Source organism: Rhinolophus sinicus, chromosome 1 (assembly GCF_057876585.1).
Source record: "Rhinolophus sinicus isolate RSI-liver-muscle chromosome 1, RSI-T2T, whole genome shotgun sequence".
In the NCBI taxonomy this organism is placed as follows: domain Eukaryota; kingdom Metazoa; phylum Chordata; class Mammalia; order Chiroptera; family Rhinolophidae; genus Rhinolophus; species Rhinolophus sinicus.
This window is the reverse complement of record NC_142501.1, coordinates 145920637-145932479: the sequence shown is the minus strand read 5'-3', so window position 1 is coordinate 145932479 and position 11843 is coordinate 145920637. Positions and strand designations below refer to the sequence as shown.

The 11843-nt window shown below is 38.4% G+C and overlaps 1 protein-coding gene across 1 annotated transcript in view; it reads right to left on the bottom strand.

The window, feature by feature from the left end:
* Positions 1-3427: 3427 nt before the first annotated feature.
* The window catches only part of SPMAP2L (sperm microtubule associated protein 2 like), a 43068-nt gene continuing 34652 nt past the window's right edge, over positions 3428-11843 (bottom strand). The window contains exons 7-9 of the mRNA XM_019740090.3: positions 8651-8782; positions 6130-6305; positions 3428-4752 (exon numbers count right to left, since the gene is read on the bottom strand). Coding sequence (XP_019595649.3) covers positions 4638-4752; positions 6130-6305; positions 8651-8782 — 423 coding nt within the window. The 3' untranslated portion in view covers positions 3428-4637. The remainder of the gene's footprint in view (positions 4753-6129; positions 6306-8650; positions 8783-11843) is intronic.

Sequence of the window (11843 nt, the reverse complement as noted above, 5' to 3'; positions counted from 1 at the left end):
GTGATGGCTGGGAGGGCTGGGTCCTTTTTTCCACATGGTCTCTGAAAGAGGCTGGGTTTCTTCCCATGCAGCCCCATAGCAGCATTCCAAGAACGCAAAAGCAGAAGCCACAAGGCTTCTTGAGGCCTCAGCTTGGAGGACAGACAATGTCGCTTCCATCTCATTCCCTTGGTCTAAGCAAGTCACAGCCCAGCCCAGACTGAAGGAGAGGGAAAGTAGGCTCTACCTCTTGATAGAAGCATTGTGTTTTCATTGGGACTATAACTGCTATCACCAGAGGAAGTAAACTCCATTATCTAGAAAGATGTGGGAAGCTTCTTAATATCCACCATAAAGACTAACAGACAAAACCCACTTACTCTGTACTGGATCGTGTGCTAAGTCCTTCACAATGATTGTCAAGAACCCAGTGAGGTAGGTCATGGGAAGCACGTTTATTTCCCTTTGCTCCCATTTCCGTGTGCTGAGGCAGAATTCCCTGGAGAAGAACTTCCTGCCTTTCGCCCTTACCCACTCCAATTTCCTCCTTCCCATGGGAGCAGTGTTAAGCCATTTAACATTTATGTCACCATTTTCCTTCCTTCAACTAAATTGAGGTAAACAAACAAATCTTTAACACTTTCTCTTTTCCCACGTATTCCTCATATATTGTATGTCAAGCACTGGTACCCAGAGGTCAGCAGAGGCTTCGTGACTTTTGAAAATTCAATTAGAATTTATTTGAAACCCCTTGCCTGAGTCCTTCCCATTCCCCTGGATTTGGGGTGGGAGGACCAGTTCATTTTATTTTACCTTATTTTTAATGGATTGTAACTCCATGATCCTACTTCCACTGATTTAAAAATTATCTCAGCATTTTGTATGTGTTATTTCTCCTCTACCCTGTCCCCAGGCATGTAATAAAGACCCATTGCCTTGATGTCCCCCTTAAATAGCCCTCACACCACACATTTGGGAATAAAACAGATCTGACTGAAGGTGCCGAGTGTTGGGGGAGTTTTGCTTTGTTCAAGCCCCTCATGCCTCTTCGGAGACCTGTAACTAACTGTTCATCCTCACTCTGCTCCCACTTTGCACTTTATTACGTAAAACTTTATACATAGAAGAGAGAATATTAAAATGAACCCTATGTGGCCATCACTTAGTTTCAACCATCACTAACTCACAACAATAAGTCGTTTCATCTGCAGCCTGATCCATACCCCTATCGGGATTAATGCAAAGGAAACTCACAATATCACTTCATCCACAAATGTTCAGCATCCATTTCTAAAAGAACTGGTCTTAAAAGCACAGCCACCATGCCAATACCCTCTCTCCTAAATATAATAACAATTCCTCAGCAAATGTCAAGTCAGGGTTCGCACTCTGCCACTCGGGGTTCAGTCACACCTAATGAAGATGACTTGCATTCACGTATCTCCCACAGGTCTCAGGTCTCCTCACTGTGACCCGTGTAACTACTGCCTGCCTGAACAGGGCCAACTGCCCATTGGACACAGCAGACGCAGTGCCTACAGCCCACGATGTTTTTAGGAGCTCTCAAAAATATTCTAGTTCTTTTTAAGTGAGAAGGAAAAAACAACATTTTAAAGACGTTTTAATATGTAATATGAATATGTCCACTTTTATACCAATGCAGTCACAAAATATAATTTTTAATATTATTTCAAGGAAGAAACGATCTAGAAAGGCAAAAATGCCTAGAGTTCATGAGAGTCATAATGCAGCCCTGCCTCTGACATCTCCTTTTAGATATCTCAAAGGTGTGCTTTCATCTAAGTGCCTAGAACTGAACACTCTCCTCTTCTGGTTCTCTCCCAATATTCCCTACATCAGTGAAGGGCTGATTAGAGTGAAAATAAAGAACAATCACCCAAATGAGAACACACCAGACTATTTATTCAGAGCTCGATATAGCAAGGAGTCAGCCACCATCGCTTGCATTTGGCAGAGACTCAAAGGCAGACAGAGGAGTGGGAAAGCTCTACAGTGGAGGCAGGGAGGGAAGGATTTGGAATGCTCTGATTAGAGGCTGTTGTCATGGAGAATTTGGAGATGAGTTCATTAGAAACAGGGCATCTTATGTGATTGGCTTAGGGAGTATATTTGGGTTTTTGTTGGAACTGAGGGCAAAATATAGGCACCAATAAGGACCAATGACCAGATCCTGACCATTTGGGGCTGACCTGTTGCAGAGGTTATTTGGCTTCCTGGCCTGGTTGCTGCAAAGGTTGAGAATCAGTTCTGTTGTCATATAGGGCCTGGTCCTTGTCCATTTATATATTCATAAGCTATCTTGGTTCATTAGCTAGGAATCCATAATTATCTTGAATGTTTCCCTCTCCCCCACCCCACATCCAATCCATCACCAAATCCTGTAAAAATTCACCTCCCTACGTATCTCTCAAGTCTGTCACTTTTTCCAACCTCCAGCATGGTACCACCAAACTATTTTCAAAATCTTTCACCTGATCTATTAAATAGTTTCCTAACTTGGTCTATCTAACTCCACTATCTCCTCCCCAATTTATTTGTTAAAGTAATTTTTTTCAAAAGCCAATCCTGATTACATTATCCCTTTGCTTAAAGTACATCAACAATTGTCATTGGTTTTAAGATAAAGACTAAAGTCTTTTAACATGGCCTTCAAGGCTCTGCATGGTCTGACTCCCATCCATCTGCCTTCTCTTGTATCACACAAGCCCTTTTGTCTTTCAGTTTGGGTAACAATGGCCTTCTTTCAGTCCCTGACACATCTGCCTACTTGTCACAGGGGAATTACTATAAGGCCAAAGGTAGCTCCTGAATCAAAGGAATAGGTGAAGGGTTAGGGCTGGGGCCAGAGTAACTCCAGGGACACAGGTAGTAGGAGAAAAACGAAGTCTCAACAGGGCACTGCTACTGGGAAATCAGCTCCAGCTACCCCCCTTGGATCCCTTGCACCACTGTGCTTAAGATCCAAAGCCCTGGGGGACAGTTCAAAGGGTTTGGCTGACTTGAGTCACATGCCCATTCCTTAGCCAGGATACCTTGAACAAAAGTCCCAATAAAGCTTTAAACATGAAGAGAAAGTAGTTCCCCAAAAGAAAATTGGGAGATCTTACCAGAAAGAACCTTGGACGCAGGGTGTACCCCCAAATCAACAAATGTCCACTAAACACATATTCCCACTACCTGGATTGACTTCCTGCCTGCTCTTTGGTTAATTATCCCTATTCAATTTTTAGATTCCAGCCCAACTGTCCCCTCATTAAAGATGCTTTCCCTCACCTTCCCAAGGGAGTCAAAGTTCTCTATCCTATTATTCCCTAGCAGTATAACCTCTCCCTCATAGCACTTTTCACTATTGTAGTTTTACTTTTATGTGTTAACGTTTGAATTACAGACATCTCTCCCAATTGGCTTAATAAGTCCATTAGAGCAGAGCCATATCTGTTTGGCTTCATATGGTATCTCCAGTGCCTAGTACAGTGAGTAGCAAAGGAAAACATTCAGCAGGCATTCATTTAATGTATGAATCAAGCCATAAATAGATTTATTTTCCCAGTGATATGAATGATGCCACACACCCCTTAGAAGGCAAAAGAAGATAAAATTAAACAATTTTTTTCCTATTCATACTTTATTAGATAATGTTCTGATTTAATCTATACAGTAATGCAGTAGGAACCCACTTTACACATAAAGAAACTGAGGCACAAGGAGTTAGGGAATTTGTTCAAAATCACATACTTAGTAAATAATCCATGGGGGATACAAACCCAGGTCTGTCTGATTCCAAAACTCAAGTTCAAAACTACTGTGTGATATTGTCTCTCCGTGACACTAGTTATCTCCTTAACACAAAAACCTTAGAGATAGAGCCATTCATCTGTAAAATTGGTTTTCAAATAAGTTCATTTTCATGTAAATCTAGATATGCCATAAAAGTTAGTTTAATTTGTAAAATATTTATCCATGGAGAGAATAAAACAAACTAAATAAAAACTCTGGGCAGATGAAATTTGACAGAGAATTATAATGCTCACCCAATGCCTTGCTTTTTCTGTTATTCATAATAAATGACATTGAGGGTGAGTGAAGGAATGGAAGGTGTGATCATTTAAGGTAACCATTTAAGGTTCCTTAAATTTCGTTTAGATATTATAAAAAGCTTTTCAATTTACCCAAAAAAAGCTTCACTATTTCAGTGTTCTTTCTTGGGATTGAGGGGAGGTTGGAAAAGTAACACAAAGAATGTTTTCAATTCTCAGGACTTATGAAGGAAGGGAGTGGGGCAAGAGTAGCTCCCGGGGAGCATGGATCTCATCGGGACAAGAAAAGCAAAACTGGCAAATATCAGGAAGAGTGTTTCTTCATGTCAGTCACAGCACTGAGACCACCCAGATGCTTGTGAGACCTAGTCAGGATAAGGCAGACTACCTTTTCTCTTTTATTGCATGCTGGAGTCCCCACACCTGCTAAACACGATTCAGGTAACAGCAGCTCACTGATGGTCACAGTGTGTTCCCCGGAGGGCTCATATGTTTTTGCAGTTTGGGGAGGAATATAAGCTGACAATATCAGAGTAGGGAACGAAGTCATCTAATACGTCTTCTGGATACATAACTAGAGTTTGATGTGGCTTTCTGTATTCAACGAATAATAGGTTCTGCCAACTTCTGGATCCTCTGAGAACATTGTGCTTTCAAAGCAGCTGGCTTGACATGAAAGACCTCTGGATCGTAGTATAGAATATGCACAGGAGTCCTGAAAAGAGGGAACAGGAAAAAAAGAATTCAACCTGAAATAAGATGAACAGAAAATAGAACTAACATTTCTCAAGTATCTACTATGTGTTCAGGACAATGATATTACCCCATTAAGATTTTCATAAGTACCCCGTGAAACATGAATCACGACCTCCACTGTACAAATAAGGAAATGAAGGCTTGGGCAAGTTATTAGGTTGCTGCAAAAGTAACTGTGGTTTTTACAAGAGTTTTTAACCTTTTAAACTGCAGTTACTTTTGCACCAACCTAACATAAAAATGATCTGTGGTCAAATCAGATTCGTGTATCTGTCAGATTCCAAAGCCTTTGCTCTTTCCACAGAAAGTAAATTCTGGAAATTTCTCAATAATTTGACAATATTAAAACAAGCCAGAAAGTCCTCTGGCTTGTTCAAGACTTAAAGAAATCGAATTTTTGAAGTTTCCACTCTTAGCACGTTACCACCAAATAGTAATAACTTTGCCACTGGGATGGAACCTTGAGCACTTGGTCTTACTCTTCCCTTTCCTTTGTCAATGAACAGAGAATAAGCTTCATTTCATTTGATATTAAACTTTATTTTTTTTTAAGGAAAAACACTTTATAAAATTTTTAAAATAAAATTTGTATATATGTATATATGTACAAAATAAAAGATGTATATATGGACATATATAACTGAAAATGTTGTAGAAGTCTTGAGCCTCCAGATTTTCCTGATGGTGTTTAAAGGGGGGAATCAGGTATTAGCCCTTGAAGGTAACAAAATGAATTGGGGTTCAGGCAAGTTGAGAGGTCTTCTAAAAAATAAACAGGAATTAGAGGTAATTTCTTCTTTGTTGAATGTATTTTTTTATGTATTTGAAATAGCTCATACATGTACCTGATGCAAAAATGCTGGAAAATGCAAAAGCCTATTTATTGAAAAATAAGTCTACCTCCCACCCTAGTTCCCTATGCCCCCAAAAGTAACCACTGTTGCTAGCTTCTTGTATACCCTTCCGAGATATTGTAGGCACATGCAAGCAAATACATGGCACATGTTTTTTTCTTACATGTTTTTTTCTTTATTATGTGCTTTGTTCTGCAACTTGTTTCACTTACTACATGTTAGATAAATAACACCATATCCATACTTACAGAGTTGTCTCCTAGATCTACGTTTCAGTATTAATCTACTAACCTTTTGACTGTAACCTTGTATTTATGGTAAGAAGACCATAGATTTGTCACAATAAATGTAATAAGTAAGCGAGATGTTTTTGAAAATTTCTTGTATTTCTACAGTTCTCTTCGCTAGCCTTATTAGGTCAATTTTTCTGTCCCTAACAGCCCCAGGCTTTCCTATCCCATCTTAGTCTTAAATTGACATACCTTGTATTTGGATTAGCTAGTTCTTGAATTCTGGGAGATACTTTATAATGGATAGCAGCATAAGACACTCGCCAGTAGGGTTCACGAGCAGGTAAATAATCTTGGTGAAGAGGCTTGGCCTTAGCTAGAGCTATTATCCGAGGGCTAGGTTTGGCTAGCAAGGCAGCTTGGGAAACCTGTGGTGGAAACAAAAAGACACACAAATATGTCCCAAATTTCACCACATCTCCCTCTCTTTATAGCTATATCTCTAATCGAGTCACCATCATTGTTTTCCTGGCTTACTGCAACAGACTCCTAACTTGTCTCCCTGCTTCCGTTGTTGCCCCTGGACGATTCAGCCTTCACATACTAGCACTTATTGAGGGAGAGAAGGAGCATTTTAATGAGTGCATTCCATGAGCCAGCCAGTGTTCAACGTGATTTACCTATGTCATTCCTACTTAATCATCATAACAACTCTATGAAGTAAGCACTTTCTGACGCCCAAGTCAGATCATGTCACTCCCAGGGTTTAAAACCTCTAGTGGATTCCCATTTTGCTAAGAGCAACAATTAAGCTCCTTACTGTGGCCTAAAAGGTCATGTATCACCTGGCTGCTATCCCACTCGTCCGACCTCATCTTCCTCCCGTCCTGTCCCCAACTTGGTCACCAGGATCCTAGCCACACAAGGGCCCTCCAGCCCAGCTCTTTCTTTCTCAGGCCCTTTGCACTTATCAGTTCTTCTGCTTGAAATCCTCTTTTTCAATCTTGTCATGGCTGCCTCTTCATCATTCAAGTCTCTAGACTCAAAGGAGTTCTTCCCTGATCATTCATGATAAATCGGCCTTTCTAATTATCCTCTTCCACAGTACTCATCTTCCTCATAGCACTTACCAACACCTGACTTAGTTCATTTATCTCATTGTTGGTATGTTTATTATCTGCTTTTCCTCTTTAGAATATAAGCTGCTTGAGAGAGAAGTATAGCAGGTCCTCAAATAATGTCATTTCATTTAACGTTGCTTCATTATAACACTGATGCGATGCCAAGGAAACAAACTCTTGTTTATATCAATCAGTCCACGGTAAAACTGGTTTTCTTATATGCCATTTTGCTTAAAGTCACAGGCCCTATTGATGATGTTAAGTGAGGACTTACTGTACTTCTTTGCCAAAAGCTAGAACAGGCTCTAGCACATAACTGGTGCTGAATAAATATGTGTTGACTGACTGGCTGATCAACCAACCACTCCTTTTGGTCTTACTTTGAAAACCACACATGCCACTTGCCTTTCTATTATCGGAAGGATGACATATAGCCACTATTCCCTCTTAAGTGTTCATTGAAAGGAATTAGGACAAACAACAAACACTACTCAGCAGCACTGAAAGTGTTTTTATTGCATTGGTACAGATCTGTTTTGAGTTCTAAGAGTACGGTTTTCTACAGTGGTATCATTTTTCTAAAAGATGTTTTAACCCCCAAACAATCCTAGCAATATACAGTAAAATTATATTCCCATTTTACATACCAAAAAAACCCCAAACAAACCTGAGAATAAAGTAATTTACTCAAGGATTACAAGGCAAGTCACCTTAACAAACTTAAGATACTCTCCCAAGGGTTTTTGATGCCCAGACTAGTTTTCTTTCTGAACAGAATTCCATATCAAATCCTCAGGTTCCTAGAATGAGGGTGAAATTGGTCTGACCTCCTTTGGCAACATGATCATTAGATATTTATTGAAAACTCAACTGAGATTGGGCACCAAGTTGCCACTGCAATGAATGAAGGGGAGTGTCAAGGAGGAAGAGAAGGGAAACCATTGAACGTGCCAGGATCTGTGCTGAGCACCACGCCTTATCTGTTGTTACAGGTCATAACAGTCCTCCAAGTGGGAACTGTTATCTTTACATTCTCCTTGTTCACCTTGCTCCACCCAACTTCAAGGTCATACCAACTTGAGGACTTTGGCATGTACTCTTCCCTTTACTAAAATATTCTCTTCTCAGGTTGTTACTGATTCCATCTCATCATTCAGGTTTCAGCTCAAACATCCCTTCCTCAAAGAGGCTTTTCCTGCCTACCATATGCAAAGTAGCTTATTCCCATAGTCACTCATTTCCTATTTTATTTTCTTCATAGTATTTATCACTACCTAACATTATCTTATCTGTTTACTTATTTATTTTTTGTTTCCCTCCATTTTGTTCGCTGGGAATGGTGCCTGGCACACAGGAGGCATTCAAATACTTGATGACTGAATAAAGCTAAGGAACATTGTCACAACATCACAGAGCTAGAATGGCGGGGCTGGAATTTGAACCCAGCTCTTACTGACTCCAAAGTTCATGCTCTTCACCCTCTACCCAAAGTCTCTCTCCGTATCTTACAGGTAGGTCTTGCTTCCTGCCACAGACCATTTTTTTAAGATTCCCTTTTCCAATGACTCTGGCCAATGCTTTGTAAGGGCAAAATAGCACCCTAGGAACAACCAGAAAGCGAGCTGAAGAATACCAAGGCAGTGATGGCTTACAGGACGGATGGGTTTTTCACTTATTTCTGTTGGATAGCACAGACCCTCTATCTTGATCCTTGGAGGAGCAAGGTCTATAATTCTTGGAGTTGCGACAGCAGTCAGGACAGAAATTGGAATGTTGGTTTCAACCTAGAGGAGAAAAATAAAACAGTACCCGTGAGTATCAAACTATAAACACCATATCCACCAAGATTACAGAGTATGGTCTGACGTCTGGACCAGACTTCTCGGCAAATCCAGCAGAAAGACTCTTGTAGTACCCCCCAATCATAGCTGAAAGGGTCAATTTCCTTCTTTCTCAAACTAGGTTGTATGGATTCCAACCTAACTTTTCAGGAACTTACTATTAAACTGAAGATGGGGAAGAAACGGCAATGTTACATGTTGTCTAAGAGATAAATGGTAACACTGATTTAGTGATTAAACTCATCCAAGAGGGAAGGCTCAGCCCTACCACATGAGAGCACTAGAAGGGATAGCACTCTGCTTTGTTCTTAACTATTGTTGCCCTTTGGAAGTAGAGACTCACACTATTGCAAATCCCCATGTTTAAAGTTTATTTTAGCGGCTCTCTTCTAAGCTGAACACATAAGAAAAAGGAACCAAAGCCAAGAAGAAGAAAGGCAGAACTACATATCTCCCTAGACAATGTTCTCCTGGTCTCCCAAGTCACTCCTCAGTATCTTAACTGTGGAAATATGTTCAAATTACATGGTCTTCTATTTAAATTACTTGTATCCAAACTCAAAATTTATCACAAGAGTTTGAGAATGAATATAATCATTAACTAGAAATAAAATACAGTCTTAACTGTGGAATTTTACAATACTTTAAGCAAAACGACACTTGCACAAGAATAGATCAAAATAAACAAATGGAGAGTTCAGAAATATAATCTAGTACAGTGACTCAGTTTTTTTTGATCCAGAGCCCCTTTACACACTTTAAAAGTTAACTGATGAGTCCCAAAGACTGAGACATTTAAGAAAATGTATCATTTAATCTTAAAAAAACAAATCCATTACATGTTACTACACATATTTTTGTGACAAATAGCTATATTTTTCAAAACAAAAAAAATTGATGTTTTACATTTTTGCGAATCTCCATAATATCTGACTTAAGAGGACATTGTTGTTTTGATTGAAGTATATGAAGAAAATCCAGCCCCACACAATAATTGTAAAGAGATGCGCAAAGAACAGTCTTTTCACATAATTGTGGATGTTCTTCTTTGATATTGCAATGAAACTTGACAAATGGTGGTTTCTTAAATATTAGTTGCAATGTACAATCTGAAAACTATGTCAAGGAACTTTTCATACTCTATTAATTTAAAATCCATTGGTCTATTTTGCACATTGAATGAACCTTATTGATGCATGATTTTGAGCTTGCAGATTACTAAAAAAGATCTGGGGGGCCGGCCCGGTGGCTCAGGCAGTTAGAGCTCCATGCTCCAAACTCCGAAGGCTGCCAGTTCGATTCCCACATGGTCCAGTGGGCTCTCGACCACAAGGTTGCCAATTCAATTTCTCGACTCCTGCAAGGGATGGTGGGCTGCACCGCCTGCAACTAGCAATGGCAACTGGACCTGGAACTGAGCTGCGTCCGCCACAACTAAGATTGAAAGGACAACAACTTGACTTGGGGGAAAAAAAAAAGTCCTGGAAGTACACACTGTTCCCCAGTAAAGTCCTGTTCCCCTTTCCCAATAAAATCGTTAAAAAAAGAAAAAAGCTCTGGGGAACCTGTATACATAGCTAGGCTACATTTTTTAAAACCATTGCCCTAGTGTAAATACCATTATGGTACATAATAACTCTAGCAGTGAGTAAATAAAGGCTGAGGTAATGGGATTCTTTCCCCTATTTTATATAAAAATATCCTTCAAAGAGATTAAAGAATTAATTATTTGAAAAATAAACATATATTACAAAAATATTAATAAGACATTTTTATTATAAAGTTAATGTTACGTAAAATAAATAATATCTAATAATATAAAAATCACTTTTGTTGGAACACATTTTGGGATTTTATATGAATCACATCAAAAATGTTCACACACTTGATCCAGACATTTTACTTCTAGAATTTTTATTCTCAGAAAATAATCAAAGATTGAGAATGATGGAGGAGAGACATGTGGGTAGAATGACCTCATAAATTAGCGCAGCAAGTCAGACAAAGTCACGTGAGACATCCAGAGCACGTGTGGGTAATACTCAGAGGTATCTGTTAGATATAAAATGAGAGTCTTAAAAGTCAAAATCTATCAAGAGTCAAAGGTTTGTAAAAAATCCAAACCAGTATATTAGTCTGACTGAGTAGTAGCTCCTGACATCTGTTAAGTAGAGGCTAAGTGAGCCATGAAACCAACTCCTTTTCTAAGTTTTGTAGTCTTGACAAAGTTACTATAAAAAGAGACTCCTTATGACATTCAGAGAGGTAAAAAGGACTTCTCACAGTTTATCCTAACTCTGGTGGCAAATAATATCAAGTACTTGTGATAGTAACTTGGTTTCCTTTGTGAGCATGTGTTATTTTTAAATTCTTGGAAGATTTAGAATTAACTGTAAAAAAGCTAAGAGAATCAAAATCATAGAATTAGTATTTGTGTTAAGTATAAGTCGTGCAAGAATTGATAAGATTGGAATATGGACCATGAAGTAGATAGAGTATTATATCAATGTTAAATTTTCTGATTTTGATAGTAGTATGGTAGTTGTGTAAGATAATGTCCTTATTCTTAAAAAATACATACAGAAGTATTTAGGAAAAAAAATATATGATATCTGTAACTTACTCTCAAAAATGATAAAGGATTCAGGAAAAAAATTAAATAAATACACACACACACAGAGAAGAGAGAATGATAAAGCAAATGGAAAAAAATGTTAATTTTTGCAACTTTTCAGTAAATTTTAAATTATTATTAAAACAAAAAGTATATGTATAATTAAAATCAAAAGTATGTACATGTTTAAGAGAATTTGGCCCATTAATGTAATAACATTACAATTGCAATATGAAATGTATAACTGAGTAATTGACTTAGAATTATGACATTAAGTTGAAATCTTAAGTCTATGTCATTCTTACATTTAAAAACTTTAGGTTTGCCATATGTATAAGTTTAATGTATTAGATTTTTAAATAATTATCTAATATTTGAGAAAGTTTTGTT